Raw genomic sequence first — 27,921 nt, 5'->3', positions numbered from 1 at the left:
GGACCAAACAGCCCAGTGATCAACAACATGAGCATAGTTCATGTTCGTGATATTGAAGTTAGCTCTTTGCCATTTTGGTATTTGCTGCAGAAGCAAATCCAGTATGATGGGAAAACTCAGTTTTCACCAAAGGAGAATGTACCTACTTGGTAATGCGATAACAGAATGACCATTATGAGAGACATCTTATTCATATCTGAGTGAATAAATTTTAACTGCTATGGCAGACATTCTTTAAATATTCCTAACAAGTATGAAAAGTATTTTAATCTGTTTACCACAATGTGGATGGTAAGTTAGCTGACTGTCTGAATCATTGTCCCATCAACCAACTGGTTTGATTCCCATCATGGATGCAGTGTGTGATGACATTTGATTTGCTTGAGTAATACTGAAAGCAACATGAACCATGCTCCATTTTTGTATCATGAGAAGATGAGGTTGATTTAGTTCATATCTTTGTGAAGTGACTTCTCATTGTGCAGACGTTGTGTTTGTATCAACTTTGTTGATATACTGGTATGTGAAAAGCAAGGTTTTCTTGAGCAAATTTAAGCATGTTAGAGATTTTGTAGTTGGGCGGTACTCAGAAGTTGGACATAAATGAATACATGACAGGTTTATGGATTACAACTTCTTTTTATGACATTTCATTTACTTGATGGAGCAAGAATTAGCTCTGTGACATCGAATAAAGAATAAAAATAACTGTGATCCATAAAAAAATGTTATGCTTTCATGGGGATTTTGTGTTAGGTCCTTTAGGTATTCTTGTTATCATCATTTTATGGACAGACTTACACATTCATTCTATGTGCATGCCTGTTGCCTTCTCACCCAGAAAAGCATCTTCTTTGGAACCCATGTTGTCTATGGTCCAGCAGTTGCTGTGCAAATTTGTGTCACTCTGTCATCCCAGCCAATCTTTTAATTCGGCTTCTTGGTTTCTTAGCATGTCCTGTGATAATTGATTCGATGAAGGTATTAAATGATGTGACATTACACTTTAGACTTTCTCTCAGACTGTCATACTTGTCAGATGATATTGAAATTCTAAGTTACCTTAAAACCACTCACTTTAAATTCTCTTTACAATGTTTAACTGAATTTGTGCAAATATCTGTATGAGAATAGTTGCATAAACTGATCATTGTATCATTAGGTACATAAGGTAAGGTTGCCACATGAGATCATGAAAGAGCTTGCCAAGTACCCAGTATTAGGGAAGTAGGAAACACCCAACAGCCACCTAGTACCCAATAGGAGGGAAGTATGAAACATGCATAAGATTGTTAAGACATCAATTATTATGGACCCCGTGGTAGATAAAAGTGGACATACAATAAAAGATTATCATCAGTGTGATGACTTTTCATATAATACATTATGGCTAGATTGAAAAAAATACATTTTCGACAATGTAAGACAAAAGTGTAATTTTTATCTTTAATATCGTTTTAAGTTTTGATTTTCCTAACCTTGAGTGATAAAGATATATTCATCTATGTCACAAAAATATCATGTTTTCTACAAAAATAGCATTGATGACATTGTATTGATAAAACTGTAGCTGCTTGCCACAACTGGGTCTTTAGTATGTGTTTTCGTTGACAATCCATACTATCCCCTCTGCTCTGCGAGAGAGTGTTTTGATCACATGGCTTCCTGTTTTATACATAACCTGTCACAAACAGACAACTGATCTTGCTGAATTTCACTTTCTATTGTTTTGTTACAAAGGCAATTTATTTATTAACGATCTTGGGTAAATAATGTTGATGTGCATTTGCCCTTTATATAACTTAACTTCCGGATTCCAAATGTCAGTGACATGTCTCACGACAGGAACTGGATATCTGCCCTATCGATGAAACTGTTTGTATACTCGTGTACATACTTCCCCGATATAGCGCCAGCAATGCAATTGTCGAAATCAACAGAACGCACGCTTTGGAATAACTGATGTATAATGAATATTTGTACTTAACTATAGTAATTTCCCAAAAATAATAGTGGTCAGTACTGCTGATGGTATCTCCTTGATTGTGTACATTTAAAGCTGGCATGAACGAACCCAAATACAGAGTTATGTGATTAATTGTAAATGCCTTATGTTCGATTGAGGTTATGAATTAGAACATAGTAAGCATTAAGTGACATTACTTTGACATAACAAGTTTGGAATGCACAAAGAACAAATTGGAAAGTTTGTCCTAAGCAATGCCTTGATGGCACAGCATATGTTTTTCCACTTGACCATTTTACATACAGCTGAATGGAGGGGCAGATAATTCAGCTTTGTAAGTAGTGTCTTGTTACTTTACAACAGTCCTCCTTCAGTATCTATTATGTTATCCATCAGCTTCCAACACAGCTTAAGTGTCTGAGTAACAGTTTGTCCACTGATTAAGCCTGATCCATCCAGGGAGCAGTAGGATATAGCCAGTAGGTCCTACAGAGTAGGTCCAGTTTGAATGGAGAGAAGATGAGTGAATGAGCATTTGTTATGCCACATCACCTGTTTTTTTTTTATGTGAACAACATTTTACAGTTATTTTTCTGAGTATTTGGTGTCTACACCAATAGTGTTGAATATCGAGAAGTTTTTGTTTATGGTGGTTGAACAGCTGCCAGATTATTGATGCAGGGTTAAGAAGTGATTACTCGTGTTGTTGTCATGTGGTGAATTCAATGTCATTTTGGGCTTTGAGATTAAATGGCTAAATCGATATGAACAAGGAACTTGGTCTTTGTGTTGGTCATTAATGATAGCATGATTAAAAGTGACAAGTGTTCACTGAAGGGTATCATCAGAATATTGGCTGGTCATTTTCACTTATGAAAATTAATCTGTTGTTATACAACCACTGTTTGATGAGATCCATGAACATGCCAAGACATTGATGTTGCCGTAATCGTATGTTTTCCTGTCTTGTTAGTGTTGCATGTGAGTTTAGTGCATCCCAGGGGCCTCATGTCTCGGGTAAGGTTGTAATGTTTACAGCATCTTAACTTAATCAACATAAGATAACTCCACTGAAATCTAACACAACAGAGTTAAAATGGCCTGTCCAGTATTCCACGGAGCTGTTGGGTAGCCTAGTGGTTAAAACAATTGCTCATTATGCCAAAGACCTTAGTTTAACTTCCTATATGGGTATGAAGATCATTTCTGGTGTGCCTTACTGTGATATTTCTGAAATATTGCTAAGAGCAGATTTAAAACCATGCTCATTCGCTCTGTTTTCTACATAAGACCAAAATTAAGTCTGCACAAAAAGTAATATGTTCCTATGACTAGCTTTATAATCCTCAGCAGCTTGGGATGGTTGTGACAGATTAACAGTTACTAACAAGGTGGCCAGCCTAGGTGAACAGTTGATTTTGTGTCAACTAACAGCGACTGTGAGGATTACTGCTTGTAACATCAATAACTGGATTATTGACTGGCCTTTTGTTGTGAGCTGGAATACTGCTGAGTGCTGCATAAATTAGCTGGAAAACCTTTGAAAAATATGTGGTCCCATATGTTGGTATCATCTCTTAACATATTTTGTGAACATGTCAATGTGCAGTCTTCAGTAGAATGAGACCTTCGGGGTCTGTGTGTCTGAAGCTTGTGTTGTTGCCCTATTTAGTGGTGACAGTATGGGAACACAGGTGATCGGGGATCGCTGTTAGGGGATCACAGCAGATCATAGGGGAAGATGATTAAGGGACCATGGCTAGAGGATCGCAGTTAGGGGAACATAATTAAGGGATCACGGTTAGGGGATCGTTGTTAGGGGATGACAGTTAGGGGATCTGAGTTAGTGGATCATAGGGGAAGATGATTAAGGGATCATGGTACGGGGATCTCAGTGGATCATAGGGGAAGGTGATTAAGGGATCATGGTTAGGGGATCGCAGCTAGGGGTTCATGATTAGGGATCATGGTTAGGGGATCATGCTTAAGGGGTTAGGGAATCATAGGGGAAGATGATTAAGGGATCATGGTTAGGGGATCTCAGCGGGTCATAGGGGAAGATGATTAAGGGATAACGATGAAGGGATCACAGTTAGCGGATCAAAGGGGAACATGATTAGGGATCACGGTTAGGGGACCGCAGTTAGGGGATCATGGTTAGGGGATCACAGTAAGATGATCTGCTTGTGGCTGCCATATCAGTAATTGTGAACATCATGTTCATTATCCATTACAGTGTCTTGGTTTGTGAGGAGATGGTGTTTTGTAAATTTGGTCCCATTGATACAACAGGATACAGTTTCGCTTTTTGGAATTCGGCTTGTGTCATTTCTGATCTTCAGTGTTCCTTTTGGGGCAGTGGAGTAGCCTCATGACAGGGGTTCAATTCCCATCAGTCACATTTCCTGCTGTTGCATTTCTAAAAGCGGTGTAAAAATAGTCTCACTCACTCACTGTGATTCATATTATTTCCTTTGCTATTATCCAGCTTTTATTCTTGATGGAATCTGTACCATTGGATTACTGAAAAAATTTTAAAGCACAGTTTTTCTTCTGTCAGTTACTTTCTTGCCACATATGCTATGCATGCAGTTTGTATTACAGGACAAAAGAGGCTTTGTGGACATTTTGAGAAGTGTCTTCTCATTTCTTTTCCCATTGATTTAACATGACACCTGTGACCCGTGAAGGTCGGGGGTGGTATAGGCATTCATGTTTGCCATCAGGTGACTGTGCTTGTTTAAGAGGCAACTAACAGGATCTGGTGGTCAGGCTCGCTGACTTGGTTGACACGTCATCAGTTCCCATTTGTGCAGATCAATGCTCATGCTGTTGATCACTGGATTGTCTGGGTCAGACTTGATTATATATAGACCGTCGTCATATAGCTGGAATATTGCTGAGTGTGACGTAAAACTAAACTCACTTACTCACTCACTCATTCATGACATCTGTTTAATTAAGTAATGGTAAACGTGGAGTCACCATGACATGTTTCAAACATGACCCCAAATCTGCCAATGCTGTTCCAAATAATGTTAATTGTGTTCCTAATCATGTTAATTACACAGAGTATTTGACCTATACATATGACGTGTCACCTTTGGACTTGCTTTCTCCTATAAATGCGCATGACTATTCATGTTTTGATCCTGTGTTCGTGAAAGTCTTTGTGTATTTAGATTGTTTTAACAGATGTTTAATTGACGATTTTCCTATTCCTAATCATCAAGTACACAAAGTACAAGTGAGCTATGGTTTGACATGAAATGCATGTGGTCCCATTTTTTTGTAAATAATTCTTCACCTAATGATCCAATCGATCTCAAACTTTGCAAGTGGATGTTTTGTCAGACAGCCTAGTCACATTGTAAATCACTGATTTTATGCATTTGTATGAAAGAGTCTGTCTATGTAACTGTCAACAAAAATAAACAGCAGAATGTAGACAGCTTTCAGAGGGAGGGAGCCAGTGACTTTCTGACCCAACACTGCTGCTGTTACAGGTCATGGTCACCCTCAGGAGTCCACTCAGTCGACAAGGGTGGTTGGGTGCCCTAGTCACGTCAAAGACCCAGATTCAATTCCCCACATGGGTACAATGTGTGGAGGCCATTTTTGGTGTCACCACACTGATCCTGCTAGAATATTGCTAAAACAGGCATAAAAATAAACTCGCTCAACTGACAAGTGACATTTTAGAAGCTGGTATGATGAGGATGAAGACTTTTATGGATAAACAACTTCTTTCTTGCAATGGATGCAACGTTTGGGTGTAGATTTTGCTTGACAGCGGTGTTAGAATCTACACGCAAACGCTGCATCCATTGCAAGAAAGAAGTTGTCTATCCATCTTCACCATGTGACAAGTTGTAGAAAAGACTACATGATTACATGACACATTTTATGGATAACAACTTCATTTTTATTCATTATACATTGTTTCAGAGCTAATTTTTGCTCCTTAATCAGGTGAACATCATGTTTCTGACTTGAAACCCACAGAAATACAATGAGCCTGAGTCTATGCTGAATAGGGTTGGTGGGGTAACCAAGTGGGTAAAGGATTTGTTCATCATACTGAAGACCCAGGTTCATTCCCAATGTACAATGTGTGGAGCCATTTCTCGTGTTCCAGGGTGTAATATTTCTGGAATATAGCTAAAACAGACTAAGCATGAAATTAGTAATCAACATTTCCAATGAAAACACTTATGACAAAATGACAAATATGTACTTTTTCAGTTCTGCCTGATGTTCAATCAACTGAATAATTGGTAAGACAAACTAAAGTAAGTGTTTCCTTTGAGTACACTGCTGTATATATTTGATTCCATATGTAATAAGCAGACTCACTGGTCAGAACACCTGCTGGTTCATGTCAGGAAGCAGGTCATGGTTTGATTCGTTGGCTTATAGTGGCAATTAAAGTGGTCATGTATGATCGGTGCAAAGGAGGGAATGTATACCAACCCAAGAAGAATTTACAAGGTGTGAGATCATGGTCTGCCAACACAATAACTAAGTAACCTGTGAAGATCCGGCTGAGAATTGATCTTCAGTAACCGACGGTTGAAATTCTCTTCGTATCTCAATTTGGGACACCAGATATTTGCCTCAAACATACACCATTGTGGAGAATCAAATCAGCCTTGTTTGAATCCTTAGAATGCCCTGCAGCCTATCTGGTGCCAACAATGTGGCAGAGAAACGAGTGTGTTCCGTACCTCAGAACCAATTTCTTTGAGGTCTCTGAGGCCAATTGTTCCAGAAATATTAAAGCATCAACTGTTGCCTCAACTTATTGATCATAACATTCACATCAGGGAAATAACAAATGAAAACGCTACACAAATACACAGATGTTTGGAGAAGGAATGGAAGTGAACAGACTTGGCCGTGAAACAAAATGTTTTTTGCTGGACATTTATTATAAAGGTGGTTCTTTATAGGTTCTTGTTGTGCATATGTATTGACAGTAATGACCATACTTTAATGGTGTCATATTTCCTGATGACCCTGTCCTATGTCCTTTGTTAGTTACCCTCCTGAAAAGTCAAAGTGCATTTTACATTTTATTAGAAAATGTCCATGTTTGATGACCTCACTGTCATATATTATTGTGACCCTCTTGATTCCTGACATGTGACCCACCCTTAATTATCTTCCATCATGCAGGTGACAACCCTGAAGATATGGGTTAGACGTGATCCTCACCAACCCATGCTTGTCATAAGAGGTGACTAATGGGTACAGATGGTCAGGCCTCCTGACTTTGTTGACATAGTATCCTAGATGCATAGATTGATGCTCATGCTGTTAATCACTGGATAAATTCACAGACCACCACGTGTGTGGTGTTAAACAACTAAACCAAACCTCCTCTGACAATAATGATGCATCTCTGTGTGAGTCATACACTCCTCCTAACTAAGATCTTGTGTCTGGTGAGATGAGCACAAAGCCCAACAAATATTACCTTATTTATTATTTAGGTACAGACAAGTTCAGAAAATTCACCACTTACAAGTGACTTATATAGCATGTGTGAAGCCCATTTCTGGTGTCCTGTGCTGTGATATTGCTGGAATAATGCTAAAAGTGGCACAAAACTATGCTGACTGACTCACTGTTATTTCAAGCTTAACTTACCTTAGCACAGCTACTTTCAGAAAGAAATTGGGTAAATTAGTCTGTCTGTGATCCCTGAGGCGAAATCATTGTTAATTTCATAAATTTAAGAGTTGATGATATGGGCACATCTGACATCTATAGAAATACAGCAATATTGACAGATTAAACAACGTTCATATAATCCAGCAATGACACAGAAAGGGCAGTAAAATAATTAGTTTTTGCACAGACTGGTGACAGACTGATTTGTTGATCTGTTACTTAGTTCAGTGTTACTATGGTGATGGGTGGCTGAATGGGAGAAGCTGAATTGTCTTTTGTTGTTGGAAAATAACATCTTTCATCCAGTCTCCAACTGTTGCTGACATTATTACCTCTGTACATAATTGAAATTAGTCTTTGGGGAGATTTCCTTGAACCACCAACACAATAAACCATGGTAACGTAATTAATAAAAATACCTCAGAAATAGTGGAAATAGGTCAATTAACTCTACTTATCAAGTCACAAATGTTTCCAGCGTGACAGCCACTATTATGTTTTGTAAGTACTAACCCTTGCTAAATACCAAGACATAATTTCATAACGATAAATTCAGTTACCCACGCACCAGTTGACACTTTGTTTCATCTCATGACTCTGGGAATTTAAAAAAAAAAAAAAAAAACCACAATGGCTCTCATAAAGCATCAGGTGCACTTCATTTTCCAGTGAATTAATTTATTAACTGTCAATCAAAATATATTGATAATCTTTTCAGCTGAAGTTTTAGCTATGTTGTGTATATTTTTAAAAACCCATCACTTTAGAAGTGAAGTTAATATAGTTGAAATTTAATATGCTTGTTCCCAACTAGCTGACATCCTTATGTATTCAAAAGGTATGAATCGAATCCTGAGCAGCAATTTTTAAAAAATAGTATGGCATTTATTCTGAAACATCTTTCTTCAAAATTTGAATTATTTGTTGATCTCTTTCTGCAATATCTTTATATCTGGCTATTCATCTTTTGTAGTTACTCCTATTGTTGGGAATCAGAAACCACATTCATTATCGATTATCAGAGGACTTGTGGTTAATGATTATTAATTATAATTGAAATGTATTCATTTTAAATGTAAACACCAATTTCTAATTTCAGTTGATGTAATTATGCTGTCTATTTATACAACAAATATTTATCAGTACGTCTCAGTACATTCACAATTGATGCAAAAGTTATTTACAGACAAGTTACAGTTATATTTGTAGTGATGAATTCAGAACTATGAATACAGAGCACATAGCTTTATGCATTCGAGGGCATGTTTGTGCATGAAAATTCATAAAATGTAATCATAATTTTACTTCTTTCACGTGTGTTATGTTGTTACAACAAAATTTTGATTGAATGAAAATAAATCACTGCTACATGAGATGCCCTTGCTTGATGCCAGCACAACTAAAAACACACCCATTTGGTCAGTCAGGGTGACCTCTTGTTTGGGTTTTGTTTTCAACCTCTTATGTGGACAACCAAGTTTTAGGGGTCAATTTCCATTACAAATTTTATATTCAAGTGGACACTAATATCTGCCTATTATGTTGAAAATGTTTAATGAATGATTTCCTTTTTTTCAGTTTGTGACTTGACACTCAGAAATGTGGTTGCCAGAACCCTACACACGAAGGTAGGTCCATATGTCGCCTTGGTTATGTGAGGGATGACTAGGTTCATATCCCATTTTGATATTGATTAAATTGTCTTTCAGAAGCCCAAAATTTTCTTTAGAAATGACTTGTGATAAGGAGGATTTTGGTACAAAGTTTCAAATTGATTAAATTCAAAGGTATTTAATTGAAGTTTGAAAACACTTGATAGAAAATTTCCCTTCAACTATGAAAATATAAGAATTTTGATAAAGCTGAAGTGATATAGCATCAGTTAAACGCAATGTTACAATTGGTTGATTTTACAAACTTTGTGGTCAGTTATGATCCTCATAGTCTGAACCCAGTCGATACCCACTCATCATGGTCTGACTCAGGTACTCCCAGCAGTCCCATCAGACTGCAAGATTCTAAAGCATCCTGCTGGAATATGAGTTTGAATCTCTTGGTTAGTTTTCACACATTATGAGCAATACATACATAGTGTGTCAGGTGTTGTCATGGCGTGGGTACAGCTTGTGTGACCTGTCAGTTGTTCTCACATTTGATGTCAAATTGTGCTTTAAATATCATTGCTCTTAGCACATTCAGTTCATTAATTCTCAGTTCTCAAACTAGCTAATAGTCATTTGATATTTCTGTACTGATTTCACAACCATTTGTCACCTAAATCACTTAAAGTACTTTCTATTACCATGGCTACCAGTATTAAAGTTGAATGCTTCTGATACTGATATTATTACTGTTGTTATTACAGCCTGCGCAGCGATGTCTGAACAGGCACAGCTCAACTTTAATATCCCAAAGATCAAGAGGCAGTTGTCCAAAGGTACGTACAAACACCTGTGCAAAGCGATCATTTGTTACATAGTCATTTTTTGCTGTATTTTCTGTTTCAAGCTGGGGTGGTGGGGTAGCTTAATGGTTAAAGCATCTGCTTGTCAGGCTGAAGACCTAGGTTTGATTTCCCACCCTCGGAACAATGTGTGAAACCCATTTCTGGTGTCCCTTGCTGTGATACTGCTGGAATATTGCCCATAGCATGGTAAAATTAAACTCACTCTGTTTGCAGCTGTGTGGATTCAAATGTGGTGTACCATCCTTGCAAATGGCTGTGTAACTGTGTCATTACTTTCATTTTTATCCCCCCGGCATGTAATGCGGGGGGATATAGTCAACGCCTCATCTGTCCGTCCGTCTGTCCGTCCGTCCGTAATCATTTTGTTTCCGGAACATAACACAGAAACCATTCAATATTTTTAGACCAAACTTGATAGTTATAATAATCTCAACCTATAGTTGTGCCTTTTGCTATTTACAGAGTTTTTGGCATTTTTATTTTTTCTGTATTTCCATGGAACATTGTGGTGTTAGTCTAATGGTGGGATGGGCTTCGTTTCTGGAGCACAACTTGAAAACCATTTGATATCTTTCAACAGGTCTTGGCAGATACATGAGGCATATCTTGAAGTGGTGCCATTTGCTGTTTACAGATTTATGGCATTTATATTTTTCATGATTTCCATGGAAATGATTCAAACTTACTCTGACAAAACATCAAGTAATCTTCAGATGATTTGTCCTTTCAAATATGTGGGGGCTGGGGGGATATGTCATCTTCTGATGACTCTTGTAATCGACGTCTCGTCCGTCCGTCCGTCCGTAATCATTTTGTTTGCGGAGCATAACTCAGAAACCGTTAAATATCTTTACACCAAACTTGATACATATATTAATCTCAACCTATAGTTGTGCCTTTTGCTATTTACAGAGCCTTGGCATTTTTATTTTTTTTTGTTTTTTCATGGAACATTTTGGTATTAGTCTAATGGTGGGGAGGGCTTCATTTCCGGAGAAGAACTCATACCGTTCAATATTTTTCTGCAAAACTTGGTAGATATATGTGGCAGACCCCAAAGTGGTGCCTTTTGCTATTTACAGATTTTTGTGATATTTTATTCTCTCAGTTTCCATGGAAATGTTTCGAACTTAGTCTCAAAATGGAGGAATGGCTTCATTTCCAGAGCAGAACTTAAAAACCATTCAGTATTTTTCTGCAAAACTTGGTAGATATGTGTGGCAGGCCCCAAAGTGGTGCCTTTTGGTATTTACAGGTTTTTGTGATGTATTATTTTTCTGGGTTTCCATGGAAATGCTTTGGACTTAGTCACAAAATCAAGGGATGTGCTTTGTTTCCGGAGCATTATTCAAAAACTGTTCAATATTTTTCTGCAAAAAATGGTAGATATACCAATCAGAAGCTGCAATGGTGCCTTTTGCTAGTTACAGGTTTTTGTGATTTCTTAGTTTTTTGGTTTCCATGGAAACGATTCAGACTTTGTCTCAAAAGTGAGAGGTGTGTTTCGTTTCTGGAGCAGAATTCAAAAAGTTCTAATATCTGTCGGTGTAACTTGGTAGATATGTGTGGCAGACCCCAAAGTGGTGCCTTTTGCTATTTGCAGGTTTTTGTGATGCATTATTTTCTCAGTTTCCATTGAAACGGTTCGGACTTAGTCTCAAAATGGAGGGATGGGCTTCGTTTCTGAAGCAGAACTCAAAAACCGTTCCATATTTTTCAGCAGAACTTGGTAGATATATCAGTTGGAACCTAAAGTGGTGCCTTTTGCTACTTACAGGTTTTTGTGATTTCTCGGTTTCCATGGAAACGTTTCAGACTTACTCTCAAAAGTGACAGGTGTGTTCCGTTTCCGGAGCAGAACTCAAAAACTTCTTAATATCTGTCAGTGTTACTTGGTAGATATGTGTAGCAGACCCCAACGTGGTGCCTTTTGCTATTTACAGGTTTTTATGATGTATTATTTTCTCGGTTCCATGAACACATTGCTGATTTTGTTTCCGGAGCACAACTCAAAAACCATTTCATATCTTTCAAAAGATCTTGGCAGATATACGAGACAGATCTTGAAATGGTGAATTTTTCTGATTACAGATATATGGCATTTATATTTTTCATAAATTCCATGGAAACAATTCAGACTTGATCTAAAAACATAATAAATAACTGTCGGATGATTTGTCCTTTTAAATATATGGGGGCCGGGGGATATGTCATCTTCTGATGACTCTTGCTTAAATTATGCTTTGTTTTTTGTAGACAACTTGAGGAATGTCACCCTCACTAGTCGTGATGCAACCGAGTTGCTGCAGGCCATTGACCGGTGTTACCTTGACCAGGAAGTTCGAGGTCAGTGGGAGGTCAAGGCCATACAAACCTTCGACAACCGGGAATTAGAAAAGGAATACAGGTATGCCCAATCCATTGCTGGATCCAGGGGTCTTTGGGGTTGGGATGGGGGTGGTTCCTTTTGAAAATAACCAATGGCCACATTAAAGATTTTATTGGCACTGATGGAGCAAAGGGCTGGTTCAAGGGGTTCAACCATCCCAAAACTCCTGTATCTGCCTATCAGATTTACCTTGAGTCCTGTATTTTTGGCTCTCTGGGACTCCTACTCTTAATTTTCAGGGGTCCTGGAGTAGAAAATGGGGGTCACAGACACTTAAATAGTATTGTTACTAATATGTGATAATATTGTTGCAATTCAGTCACTGTTATTGTATTGTGTATCATGGTCATCACAGTAATTAAACTGCAAATGATATCATAATCCAGCTAGTAGCAGACGCAGAGATAACTTATTGTTAGTTGATCAACATGTTAAGAAAATGTATTTGGACATTTTCTGCATTCCTGTGGATGGGCTAGTCTTTTTCGACGCGTTCATTGTCAATTTCCATGCATACAGGATGCTGGAATTTGCTTCCTTTAAATCCCTGTGCCCATGCAATCACGCTGCGGAAGTAAAGATTGACATGTATGTTTCACCCCTCATGATAGCTATTAGCCTACCTTTATTCATAATATTTTTCCTCAATGCAAATATAATTTGTTTAGGCCAGACCACTTTTGTTTCTTGTCTTACAGCTTTTTTTCTAAGACAGGAGGGGAAAAAATTAAAATCACCAGTGAAAGTAATGTTCCTTCTAAATGCTAAAAGTATTTAGCTTTTGGCATTTTATGGAATGTATATGGGCCAATAAACAATCTCTAGGAAACTTTCTTGTAAGTTTACATTTTTGGTTAATAAAAACAGTAGGGGTTTAATTTCTGAGTGGGGAAAATTAATTTTTATTATTTTTCTTTTTCCGCAAAAAATTCACCTGGAGGATGCAGAATCAAGAAATCAAATTGGCATGGCCTTAAAGAACTTAAAATATTTAAGGGCAGGAAAAAAATCATGTGAAGAAAATAGTATTCTGAGTCAAACCAAAATTGTACTAATGATATGTTATATCTGAATTTTACTGAATTTTACATCACCTAAACATTTTTCTGATCTTGATGGCATACTTTATGGGATGTCACTTGTGGAATAATGATTGTTATATGAGGTCTGTGAAACTTTAAAGTATCATAATGTTTGTTGTTACCAGAGAAAAGCGTGCAGAGCTGAAGGAGTCTGGGCGCCATGCCCGGGAACTGACAGAGCAGTATGCCTTTGTGTACTTCAGGGAACCAGCTGGCATTGTGCCAAGCATAGCTAAAAATGGACTGCGAGCAAAACCCAGCAACTTTAATTGGCTTGGTAAGTTCAGTTTGGTGTTTCAGTGGGAATTTGTCAAAATCAGATTGTGGCAAGTTTAAATTGTTTAAAAAGGATGACATTATTCCCAAGCGTGTGAGTGATGATTGTATGACAGATGTCGTTTTATGCATGCTGCGATGAATTTTATGCTTGCCATTTTTATGTTAGAAGTTAGAAGCCATTCAGTTGAAGCATCGAGCCATATTGGAATACCTGGTGCAGTGCTGTTCTGGCAATCATTCAGTCAAGCTTGCACCTTTATTTCACCAGTCTTTTTGTTACATGAAATATACAGTTAATATACATAAAAGCAACAAAATCCTTTCCATGTCCATGAGAAATGTCTCCTAAAAGCTCTTTGTTGTATGTACTCAGCAATATTACAACTAAATGATATGGTGTGTAAATAATGAAATGCTGTTCATGTTTGGCCCATGGGCGGCACCCATCATAAACATATGCAATGATTAGTTAACTGTTGAAAAATTGGGATATAATTTGGGAATCAAGTCTTTGAAGGGCATTTAGAAGTGAAATGCATATAAGGAAGTTGATATCCACAAATCTTCATTCTTAATTTGGGAATGTATGGTAAACATGTCAAAACATCAAGTTGTGTGCTTGTCTGCCTCTGGTAATCCTCTTGCAGAATGCTTTCATGAGCTGTTCCACTGTATGGTTTTTTATTGTTTGTTTTTTTGTTAAATGCCACACTCAGCAATGTTCCAGATATATGGTGGCTGGATGTTGATAATTGAGTCTGGACCAGACAATCTGGTGGTCATGACCATCAATCTACACAATAAGGATACGATGACATGACTGAACCAAGGCAGCAAGCCTGGCCACCTCATCCCATCAGTAGCCTCTAAAGACATGCATGGCTTGCTGAAGATCAGTTCTAGCATTGATCCTCATGGTTTCCACTGTTTGAGCTGGGACTGAATAGGTCCCCAGAATTTTATATTTGTCTGAATCTGGGTTTCACTAAAGGAGACACAGGTGCTTGGGTGTACAGTCATGCACCTTCGCAGGCAGAGTAGCTTGACCTTTGTTTGAATCTGGGTTTCACTAAAGGAGACACAAGTACTTGTGTGTGAAGCCCTGCACCTTCGCCAGGCAGAGTAGCTTGACCTTTGTTTGAATCTGGGTTTCACTAAAGGAGACACAAGTACTTGTGTGCGAAGCCCTGCACCTTCGCCAGGCAGAGTAGCTTGACCTTTGTTTGAATCTGGGTTTCACTAAAGGAGACACAGGTGCTTGTGTGTGAAGCCCTGCACCTTCGTCAGGCAGAGTAGCTTGACCTTTGTTTGAATCTGGGTTTCACTAAAGGAGACACAGGTACTTGTGTGTGAAGTCATGCACCAGGCAGAGTAGCTTGACCTTTGTTTGAATCCCTGACTTGCCATGTTTATGTTTCCAGGTTCGCTAGTCCATTACCAGTATGTGTAGATTTCACTCAACAGGTCAAATCACAGAACCTGCAGGGCTTTGGGCTTTCCTCCTTCTTGGTAGGGTAACCTCTTGGTTAAAGGTTTCGCTTGTCACGCTGAAGGCCGAGTTCGATTTCCCACATGGTACAGTGTGTGAAGCCCATTTCTGGTGTCCCCTGCTGTGATATTCCTGTGATATTGCTAAACGTCATGGAAGACTAAACTCACTCACTTACTTTTTCTCAAAGCTGACATACGATGATCAGACTTCATATCACTGTTCAGTGTGGCACTGCAGTTACACTGCACTTTTTGACGGGGTCCAACTGTACAATAAGCAGATATCACAGATGTCTAACCAGGGACTTGTAATTGTGGTGCTATAATAGCATCTTTTCAACAAAGATACTCAATCAACTCAACTTTATTAGCCATATTAATTGGTGACAATTATCAAAGGCACAAATATTTATGCATATGATATGACTATTTAAGCTGGCTAGTGGGTTTGATGGTACCCTATTATCCCAATGTGTAACATAGCTCTCTATACTGTGCATATATCTGTCAATATACAATTTAGGCCAGACACATTTTACTTTCTGTGTTACGGTTCCTCCGGTGTCAACTTTTCAAGAACAAGAAATAAATGATTACACAATGCCATTTAGAAAGTGGTCAAATGCAACGTAAGTCATATTTGGGATTTCACTTTCTCAGGAAAGTACAAATTCTAGTACTTTTTGGTTGAGTCCCATCCAGGATTCGAACCCGCACCCTCAGAGTCAGGCACCTAATCGTCAGCACACAAAGTCAGCCGCCTAGCGCGCTCAGCCACCGCGACTTCCACTAGTCATAAATATGACTTACGTTGAATTTAGCTTTCGGCCATGGGAGCCGTGCCAATTTACACTTATCAGAGCGGTACACAAAGTACTCAGTCTAGACTACCAGTTGTCCGACTTTCATTTTATTGTGGAAGTCGCGGTGGCTGACTCAATCAAAAAGTACTAGAATTTGTACTTTCCTGAGAAAGTGAAATCCCAAATATGACGTACGTAACAAGAAATAAAAATTAGTAAAATGAAAAAATAAAATCCTAATAATAATGTGACATAAGTGAAATACTCTTGATATCAGTGTGAAACTTAAACTCACTTAACATATTTTTATTTGATGTAAATCAGTCAAAAGAATTAACATGGAAACTCAAGTAGGACAAAAATCCATGACACAAGAAATAAACCTGGTCTGGGCTTATCACAAATACTAATATATTTTTACATCAAAATATTATGCATCAAAGCACCAGTGGTGCAGTAACAATCATCATAATTACCCACATTTGTCTACCTTGTTTCTTTACAGATCTGTATTTACAAACATGAGAAAGGTCATCATCACATTCTCACAATCATTACTACACTTCTGAGTGTAATACCGGTATATAATACTGTTAGTCTTTGGGGTTCTCTACTTGTGGCAGCCATCTAACAACTACAGATTCGAATTTACTTGAAACAATATTTAAGCAGGGTTTTCACACAATAACACAAAAGTGTTATTCTCACTGGCATAAAAATACCTATAACAGTGGTTCCGAGGACGGAATAACATCTACTCTTAAAAAAATGTAGGGAACTGAATTTTCAATTTGGATAAGAAGCATAAGCAGAAACAAACTTTTCAAAGACAGACATCTTACGAATGCACCGCCATTTTTCTTTTTCACCTCCACTAAACGTATCATGTGGGATGCACATTTACAACCCTGCACAATAGCCCCATACTTGTGCATGGGGTGTCATTCTACATTTTGACTGGTTTCAAGAAGGTTGTTTAATCTACTGAGACCATTAAATTAGACAAACATCCCACAGTTGTTAGTGTTTGTTTTGAGCCATTCTTTTCTTTGAAAATGAAAATTGTACACATGCAGATTTTATTACATACACTAATCATCTTTATTACATACACTAATCATACACAAAGATCGAATACTTTACAAACAACTATGGTCATAAAGAAGTGCAAGTTGTGATGCACTCTCAGAACATTCATGATTATCACATAAACATTGACTGACACTGATATATCTCCCAATTATTTCAGTCGTAAATTAGAATTGAAGTTCCCTACCTTCCCTTTAAAAGTATATTAAATACCCCCCCAAAACTATCAGTACCATCTGAGTGGTAAGAATACTCAGTGTCTTGATAACTTCTCAGGGGCTTTCAGCTGACAATGATGGTAAATATAAGGCAGTCATACTGTAACATATGGCAGATGAGGTGGTTATAATATGTCATGTAGCATCTTTGTTAGGCAAGGGAATTAACTAACTGGTGAACTGAACTAGGCTGGGAAGTCGTGACTCAGTTGTAGTGCCATCAGTAGCTATCATGGGTTACATCCCTCCTGCGTCCCTGCCACTGGCCGGTCAGAATCTGTATCACATGTGTTAGCTTTTATGACATGGCATTTCTGATTCAAGACATTCATTTGTCATACGTATGCCCTGTAAATTCTGCAGATAACCAAAAATCTGAGCATCATTTGTCATGGTTGTGTTAACTGTTTGTCAATTTTGTGAGAAGCATAGCAAATATTGGCCTGGTAAAATATATATGAAAAGCTTTAGCTAATTTTGGTTTGGGAAATGACCTTTGATCGTCAATCAGGTCATCAGCAATGTACCCAGAGTTTATATATTGTTTTATCATGTTGACACTTATCATGATCATATTTCTTAACATTATGTAACAGAAACAAGTATGATTGATAGCAAACCATACGAAACAATCACTGGAAGGTGGTCCATTTTTGTACACAAAGGTGTAATTATGATATTCATCATCATGATATTCAGGGCTCCAGATAAGGGCTGTATCAGCATCTGCATGAATAAAAAATATGCACGATATGGTAGGAAAAAAGCAGAAAACGTAGCTGATATGCACCACAGCAATGGTGTACGGTCGTAGAATCATTTACAGACATATTTATCTGAAAAAGTATTACTTTATTGTTTATTCACCTGTTTACACGAGTATCAATGCTGTGGTGCATATATGAAACGAAACACGAGATTACTTACACACCATTAAATTCCATTCAGTACACTTTTCCCAGTACTCTTATGTTGAAAAAATAAGGTGTACGTACACCTCATGTTGAAAAATTATCTGGAGCCCAGATGTATATTTCTTCATTTTGATGAGTCGGGAAACAGTGTTTCATTATATTGACACATGACGTTTTAGCTTCAAGTAACATTTATCACAGATTTCTAGGGGAGTCCCAAATGAAACAGTTGGAAACTTCCTGTTGTGAGGTGTACGTTCTGAGGCATCTTGAACATATCATCACTCAGCACTGATTGTAGGCCTCTTAATTGTTTCTCACAGTTTTGTTAACACCAGTGATAATTAGTCAGTGAGATAGCAGAACTAGGGTGTTGTCTTTCCCACAACGCTGTCATAGGGAGGGGGATCACCTCGTGGCTGTGATACTACTACATTTGCATCTGTTCCTGGTTGGGTCATCACGACCTGGCTGTCAGCCTGGCCATTGCTCAGTCTGTTAGATCCGTTGTTCAGTCCATCACTTGGTCCGTTGTTCAGTCCGTCACTTGGTCCGTTGTTCAGTTCACCATTAGGTACCATGTACTTGTTTCTTTGTTCCTTCTTTTTGTTCTTGCGATGACCCCGAGTGTTAGACGAGTAGTGAGTTGGTGCATCAGAACAGGTGTCCACATATGCAATTTGCACCACGTTGTCGGTGGTGTCGTTCACACAGCCGCCGCAACAGAGACCACATGCAAACTGGTCACATGGGTGACACTCGTTGCAGTCACATTTGCAGTCGTTGCATCCACAGTCACCGTCAAGGCAGTTGCAGTCGCAGTTACAGTCACCACAGGTACAATCTCCGCAGCCACCACAATCTACGTCACCCATGATGTTACACTGTGATTGTGCTGTTTATCTGGAAAGAGTAAAGTTTTCATCAAAGTCAAACATTTCATCGGATGCATTTTCACGTTGATTGATTGCTATGACAATTTCGAGAATCTTTTAGTTGAATTTCCCATTCTATAAATAAAGATAAAGTTGTGACAGTTTCACGATTTCACATGAGTTGAAACATGAAACTTGTCTTGTGGGAAATATGATATGAAACAGTAACACTACCTCAGGCATTCCTGGACCGTTCCTGAGTCCTTGGATATATTTTCTGCCAGAAATTATAGTGAAACAGCTACTCAGACAATACAATGAGATGTGGTTACAAAAGAGGAGTTAGGAGAAGCTAAGCCCTTTGTGGAAAATGGAAAATGTCAAATTTATAACTATCAGAAAACAAATTGTGGACAAAAGACCTGTTTACATAAATATTATCAAAATGACTGAAAATCTAAAAAGCAGCCTTTTCAAGAAAGTTATCCTCATCTTTGAGCATTGAAGAGATGCAATGAACCAAGCCAATTTTTCAATCATGATAGCATTTTTAATTGCAAAGATTTACGTTTCCTATGGCTGCAGTGGACGAAAAGGTCCCTTTGTCATTCCATGTCCTGTTGTGATAGTCCACACAAATTTCTTGACTCATTTCATTCCTAAAATTTGCACAGGAAATGGCCCACCAAGATGCACTGTGTAGCTTTTCCAAATGATGGACGTAAACAACAGGAACTTGTATTAAGGAGAGGCTTTGTATTAATGTACATAACATTCTGACAGCATCCTGTTGAGACTCTTTACAATTTGGTGGTGAGCCATACTTTCTGGGTAGGGCCACTGTGGCCCAGTCTTCTGTTAATGAGTCACAATATTCTTTGCAGAATTGTCTCCCTTGGACATATGACCAAGCTATGGGGCTGTAAGTAGGTCACACCAGCTTAGTACTCCTGGTGACCAACAACATTTAATAACTTTTCAAATGGCCTCATGGTCGTCAGTTGACAGTAGGGAACTGATAATCCTAGCAGGAATATCACATTACTGATCTAACCATTCCCAAATTACCCAGCTATCATGACTGTCAACAGGTGTGACAGGTAACCACGGTTGTACTCTTGGTCCAGTCAAGTAAAGTCATATTTTGCGGTCGCACCATTTGGAACCAGAACTGGTTCTTGAATATGCACTTGTTGCTAGAAATCGGATGTCGGGAGTCATCGACAGGGCCAATTCTTACACGTGTAAGTTGTCACAATGCATGCAAAGGGTGCTGGAAACCAGTTTAGTACCAAAAGTGGACTAGCAGGCCTATGACTTCTGGTTTGAATGCCAGTTCACCTTGATTTTGTTTTTCATTTTATTGGCATCATGCATGTTGATTTCGCTGAAGTATAAGCGGACATACTCAATTATCCTCAGACATTTTTGAATGAAGCATGTATATAACTGGAAATAATTTACAACTTTTTGGCTTTGTGTTCCTTTATAGTTTACTAACAGTATGTTTTCATTTGTCTTATGTGTACACTGCATGCACAGGTGTTGAGTCATATCGACTGCAGAACTGCATGGTTACGACATTAAATATTCCTGTTCTTTGTTGCCTTTTTGATCCCAGTATACTTGCGATTATTCATGTCAAGCTGTTACTGGGACACTTAAACACAGTTATTTTGTAATATTTGATATGCTAGATTCAAACCACATATTGGAGTAAAGAGGGAAAAAGTGGCTCTCATGGGTTTAATAATTTGAATATTGATTCATTTAAACAGGAATGGATGGATGATCATGAATAATTTCGGTTTCTGTTTGAATCTATGATTCCAGAGTAGTGAAAACTGACACAGTATAGATAGAAAAGGGAGAAATAATTGATGAGGTTTCCTGAATGGAATGTTACGAACTGTTAACCACCTGTAACTGTGTACCTGATGCTACCTAGGTAACTGTTATGTCACACACAGATCAGTAGAATCTGTCTGTTCTGAAATGGGAAGTGATGAACTGCCCTCGGTATCTGTTTGTCTGATACAACCTACTTGACCATTACACACAGTTCAGTAGAATCTGTCTGTTCTGAAATGGGAAGTGATGAACTGCCCTCGGTATCTGTTTGTCTGATACAACCTACTTGACCATTACACACAGATCAGTAGAATCTGTCTGTTCTGAAGTGGGAAGTGATAAACCATTATCCCACTGTAACTGTATCTTGGACTACCTGGGGAACCATTATGTCACACAAAGGTCCAGTAGAATCAGTGTGTACTTGAATGGAAACTGATAAACTATTTTCTTACACACCCAATGGATGAGAAACCCATGTGAGAAAACTGGTATCACGCAGATCGATTCCTCATCCCGTGATTGGCTACTCCATGGTGATGACCTAAGGTCAAGTTATGATGGACAGTTTTCTGGATTAAAATTCATTGATAGGTTACTCATGCTTCAATCGAACAGAAACATGTTACTTGTACTTAAAAAGCCCTTTACACATGCTATTTTTGGTACTGAAACATAAACAGGTCACATAGAATAAATATAAAACGTATCTCTTTATTTTCTAATTCCTTTTATTTAAACTTTTGATTCTAGTCATGAAATCTAAATGGCTTGAACGATCAGTGATACCTGTGTAGACAATAATGTGAAAATCGCCATTAGAGATAAAAGCCTGGGATCCACTTCAAATATTTAAAATATACGACACTGGTAATTTTACTGAAGAGATGCTACAAGTCTCATATGTACTTGACACAATAACATCATTGTTTCTGTGATGATATTGATGAAGATGACATTTTTCACTGCTAAACATGATGATTCTTTCGATAAAGAACCACTTCCCGCTCCGAGTTCCTATGTGATTTCAATGTTATTAAATTCACTCATGACAATCATAAGGAAAAGAAACAATGTAGAACGTTTGCAAGGGTTCAGAAAAGCAAATGCCAACACATGTCCCTTTGTATTCAATCGAAAATGTTCAGGAATGGTTAATCTACACGTAAGTCATTGCTTTTAAGATGTTCCTCTGATGCATGATAATGCAAAGTTCATGTCTTCATAACATACAGGATGTAATCAACTCACAATTCATACTGACAACAACTCTGTAAATTCCACAACACGCCAAGTGGCTGTTTATGTTTACACTCAATAGTTTGGGCTCCAGTAGATGCGAACATTGAATGTAAACTGGTACACAGGTACAGATCCTTGGTGTGTGGAAATATCCAAAACAATCTTCTGATGACAACAACCACCAAACGATAATGATGACATCACATGCTCAAATATTTTATTCTTGCAAGAGTTAAAATCATCCACATTTACATGGTAACATCGTTGTTTTAGAGTGCTTAAGTAATTTTCTGTCATCTTATCGAGTGACATTATCACTATTGACTCGATGACGCAAAGAGGTGGCTGAAATGTTTTGGTGGAGGGTCACCTTGGTGATGAGCTGTGATTAGGAAGCCTAGAACAGTGACACAGTGACTCATTCATAACATGATGTTCTGTGTTCATGAGCAGCTACAATGTGAAAATATGACATTTGAATCTATTCAACCATAAAGTGGTGCGATTTTATGTTGTGTAAGAAATAGATTACAGTGCTCGTGTCTGTCAGATACCATTTATCATACAAATCATTTAGAAACATATTTTGCGAGTTAAATACCTTTTGAAACAACTCATAATATAAATGGTTTCTGACATTTGACAGACACATGTTTAGTAATCTCTATATCTCTGTGTAACTGTGTGTCTGATACTGGCTAGTCAACCATTACTTCACACACATTGCCAGTAGAATAGTAAGTAATAATATCATCATAAACCGACCTTACTGTATTGCAGTGCTGGTATATACTGATCACTTTCCCTTGCGTGTTTTGCTGCCTGTACACAGTGAGGACCTAAATGAAGTGCTTATCTAAGTCTGCATATCTTGGTCAAATGTCAGCGATTTGAGGGAGAATGAGGAGGGTCAGAGATAAGGGATAGCTCATCTGGGTCAGGAGTAAGGAGTGTCAGTATGGAGAGTGTTGGATAGTTAGGTAATGTGAAGAAATATCAGTGCTATTGTTGTGTGGCGATTTATTCATATTTAAGCAAAATGGGTGTGTTTACTTTACATTGTACTAAATAGCACAATGTGTTTTATTCTGTATTACGTATTACATCCTGGTTTGTGGAACTGCCAATGACAGAAATAAGGATACTGGAAATCTTTCATTATTTTACTTTTGCATATACACCATACTACATGTACTGTAAGCGAGTACGTTCTCAGTGTTATGGATAAACACATTTGACTCATGTCTCCATAGCTAGGTTTCCGTGTTAAGACATGACATAGGAAACATAAGGAAACTCACTAGAGAAACTTTGCGTCATCAACTAACAATGGCCTGAGGCATAATATGGTGAACCACAAATTTAGAGAAAACAGTAGCAGAGCAGGAATGTACTGTTGCCTTATTGATGAATTTTCAAAATAAGTCAGTCTCAACATTTGAACTAATTTTGTTCACTATCGCTGAATCTCTGAGACACAAAAGCACGCTCACAGAAGTAATTCATGTTTATATTTGTCTATCCTATGATGTATTCAAAAATGTATTATTCATGACTCTGAGATTAGCTATTTATACGTTCCGGTTGCTACAGTCAGTGTTAGGAATACAATAAATGATTTTATCTTACCTCACACGTGAATGTCGCTTTCTGATTGGCTAAGCTCTATTCTATTATTTTCAATGTACATCGCTTGGAATTCAGAATTCTTCTGGTGCTTCATGGTAGTACTTCTTTGTCTCGAATAATATTGAATCATGCATGAAGCATGGAAATTACCAATGTTATGCAATTGAAAATCGATGGAAGGGAGATAACTTTAAATCTGTTTACCCTCTGTCCTCTGCAAAATGGCTATTCGCCTTGTATTCAACAGAAGCACTTCAAACAATTTAAAATTAAAATTCAGGTGTTTGGTAAGCTAAATACGTTGTTCACTGGTCCCTGGGGGTCCATGGGCTCCTGTGGGCCCGAGGAACATAAACAAACCTCGAGGGTACATGAGCCGATGGCCCCTTGTGATTAGTAGACAACTTATAATGTATTTCAAGATTGCCCATGCATTTTAACAACAGACCAATATCATAAGCATGCTCATGGAGCTGTCACAAAGTATGGCATGACATGATGCTTGAATCACTACTACCATATTGTTGACTTAAAGTTTTACGTGAAAGGATTCTGTGTGTGTGTACAACATTATTGTGGCCTGGGCTGTCCAACATAACAGGCTTGTGTAACTGGTTCAAGTTACTCGGTTACTCACTAGGCCGTACAAACACAGAACAGTGACCTGGAGGCACTTGGAGGGCTTCTTCCTGAGTCACTATCTACTTGATGATTCCAGTCCTCGTGAATAAGGGCATGTATTTGAGGTGTTTGTGTCAACAGGATGTAAATAGTCACTGTATTTCAACATAATGTTTGTGTACGGTTTCTGAGATGTGTGGAATGCAGTGATACTACTACCTGACTGCTGCTTCTGTATGCATTGTAACTGAATAAAAAATGTGAAATATTTAAAATAAACTTAAATTAAAGATATTTTCATTTTTATAAATACCCATTTGAAATTTACTTTTGCTGAAATATTTAGAGAAGGAAAAAGATTTAAGTTATGCATGAAAAGGGAACCATATTTAGTGTTTAAAATGCCCTGCTGCAAGCAGAAATAGTTTCCACATTTTGCTAGAGAGTTCTGCAAGCTATGCCTGAAAGTAACTAGCCCCCAAAATAATTTCACTACTGTGAAATTTGAATGTTGAAACAAAGTAAATGATTACAAAAATACCTGATAAAAGGATGTTGTCGACATGACATGGGTTTCATCAGTAAGCAGTTAATATGATGAACAAGTTTAGTAGGCCATAATCTTGCTTGATTTAAAATGGATTAGATTTTTACAAGTGCAAGAGTGCGATATGTTGTACATGAAAATTCACTAGCCATTCAGGTCAGAGACTGTGGAGATTTACTGGAACAAATAGCTTTTAAGGAGAGAAGGGCAAGTGGGTAAGTGGCTATAATTTGCTCACTGTCTCCACGTGCCCTGAGCAAGCTGGAGGCCACTCTGTAATTAATCTATATTAGTGCCTGCTACTAAAACCTAAGCAGTACATGACAGTCTATGTCATCTGTGTTTGTTACACATCTTTACTTAGAGAAAACAGTGTCAGAGAAGGAGGGTACTGTTGCCTTGTCGATGAATTTTAAGAATGTGTTAGTTTCAACATTTGAACTTATTTTGTTCACTATTGCTGGATCTCTGAGACACAGATGCTCGCTTATACATGTAGACACACACTTGCTGTCTGTCTGCCTATCTGTCTCTCTTTCTCTCTCTCTCTCTCTCTCTCACACACACACACACACACACACACTCACATCCCAACAACAATAAAAACCGTAAACACAGACACCTTCACACACACACTTTCATAAACATATACAGGGAGGGACATAGACATACCCACAGTGACAATGACATGCAATGGCATAGACAATTACACTCACTCACTCAATCACTCACTCACTCATTTACTCAGACATATGGAGATACATAGACACGCTCACAGACACACCCACCCACATCCGAAACATCCATGTTTAAACCTCCCACAACAACACAGACCAAGACACATGCCAGCACATTCCAGAGCATAAGCCCCAACACTACACTGTTCACTGGCCTCGTGTCCCACAAAGAACAGAAACAACTGACCTGGAACAATAGGTTTACATACCAGTAGAAGTCCGCCTTTGACCAATGCTGTTACCTGCTGCTTAGATTTGTGTTGTGTCACCATCAACACTACCATTTAGAGATCTATGTGTCAGTCAGGATATTGTGGTGGTCAGACCTGGCCACAAGTCACAGCAACCTGCCGTGTTCATATTGTTGACATTTATATACACTCCTGCCATCTAGTTAGCATTGAAGGGAGGCAACTCTTGAGGACCTCATTTATAAAACAAGCCTCCACCTCTGTGTCATACCATAGTATTGTGCAATCAGTGGATTATATTTGTCACCTTTGTAAATGCCAGAGACATGCCTGCATGTATTAAACATGAGACTACTGAATGTTTGGATCAGTGAGCTGTCAGTGTCAATAAATGCTAATATTATTGCTACATGCAGTTGCATTGATAGGATTAGTGAATCTGGGTCATGACAGACTAAATTTATTTCTTGTTTTACAGATTTATGTCCTCAGAAAACCTAAAGGCAGGAGGGAAAAAAGCAATTACAAAATTACCAGTCAAAACAAAAACACACATGAGTTATCATGTTAACTCTTTCGGTTTCTTTTATCAACTAAATATAGATCGAGTGAGTTTAGGTTTCACACTAAGTCCAAGAGTATTTCACTTATAGAACATTAATGTTAGGATTTTAGTTTTTAAACATGGAAATTTCATGTTTATTTTTTTTCTTATTCTCAAAAAAATATGACAAGTGGATTTGTAAAACAAGAAAGAAAATTGATCTGGCCTCAGCATGTAATTCAAGATGCTTTGGTAACTGATTCATTCTCACCAGACAGGCAGTCAATGAAAACATGTGATCAAGTTGTCAGGTGTCAGACATTACGTGTCCGTCTGCTCAGACCATCTCGAAACACATCACGTGACATGTAACTGTTATGATGAGCCCATTAATGTTGGCATTGTATAGACTGATTACCTAATTACTAAATACTTAGGCTTTGATGACAGTTTGAATATTGGTTTTCAAAATGTTGGAGAAAGTGTTGCAGTATATTTTTTCAAATGACATTGGGACAGTTGTTTATGTTTTATTCCATTTGTAAACTTCAATTTATATTAGAGGGATTTACAATCTCTCTGTAAGTAAAGAAAGGGTTCAGATTCTTTTCCTTCAAAGAAGAGACGATGGGTAGCCTGGTTCTTAATACGCTTGCCCGTCATGATGAAGACCTGGGTTCGATTCCTCAAATGGGTACAGTGTGTTATGCTTGTTCCATATTTTGTCGAAAATACATACAAAACATACTTTCATGAGACACATAGACACCAGATTCAAACACACAGTTAACACAGAACTGTGTTTCATAAAATGTATGCCCCTTTAAAATTGAGGATCTGTGGGTAGCTTAGTGGATCAGTTGGTCATCATGCTGAAGACCCAGGTCTAATTTCTCACATGGTTATAATGGGTGATACCCATTCCTGGTGTCCCCCTGCTGTGATATTTCTGGAATATTGCTAAAAGCAGTGTAAACGTAAACTCACACACTCCTGTAAAATTGTGAACTGGACAAAGAGCAAGTTTGAAGCATGCATATGATTAATTTTATATTTCTGAACTATCTACAAAATCAATGATTCTGTGGTATCCAGCATTTACTGATTATGTCCTGTCATATTGCTGACAGGTTGTTGGCATCTTGGAATTTGGAGAGGATGAAATGATTCAATAAGTAATTAGTCTCCTAAGTTCATACTAATTGACACCTTTGGCCCAGCATCACTTTCATCATCTTGTTCTTCTGAAACGGACTTGTCATCAGAACCTGGGATGGGTACATCAACCTCTAAACTGACAGAACAGCAGC

The 27,921-nt window shown here is 38.0% G+C and overlaps 1 protein-coding gene and 1 long non-coding RNA gene across 2 annotated transcripts in view; one reads left to right on the top strand and one right to left on the bottom strand.

Moving 5' to 3' along the window:
* Positions 1-27,921, top strand: part of LOC137283190 (uncharacterized) — a 52,068-nt gene that overhangs the window by 4,760 nt on the left and 19,387 nt on the right. The window contains exons 2-5 of the mRNA XM_067814634.1: positions 9,221-9,270; positions 10,008-10,079; positions 12,366-12,516; positions 13,706-13,857. Coding sequence (XP_067670735.1) covers positions 10,019-10,079; positions 12,366-12,516; positions 13,706-13,857 — 364 coding nt within the window. The 5' untranslated portion in view covers positions 9,221-9,270; positions 10,008-10,018. The remainder of the gene's footprint in view (positions 1-9,220; positions 9,271-10,007; positions 10,080-12,365; positions 12,517-13,705; positions 13,858-27,921) is intronic.
* Positions 15,699-26,272, bottom strand: LOC137283191 (uncharacterized). Its single transcript, XR_010956852.1, has 2 exons — positions 26,086-26,272; positions 15,699-19,277 (listed from the first exon to the last, which is right to left on the bottom strand). It is a non-coding gene; the product is annotated as an uncharacterized lncRNA (long non-coding RNA).

The sequence above is a fragment of the Haliotis asinina genome, chromosome 5 (assembly GCF_037392515.1).
Source record: "Haliotis asinina isolate JCU_RB_2024 chromosome 5, JCU_Hal_asi_v2, whole genome shotgun sequence".
Taxonomy (NCBI): domain Eukaryota; kingdom Metazoa; phylum Mollusca; class Gastropoda; order Lepetellida; family Haliotidae; genus Haliotis; species Haliotis asinina.
The sequence above is the reverse complement of the archived record's forward strand: the minus strand, read 5'-3'. Positions and strand labels throughout refer to the sequence as shown.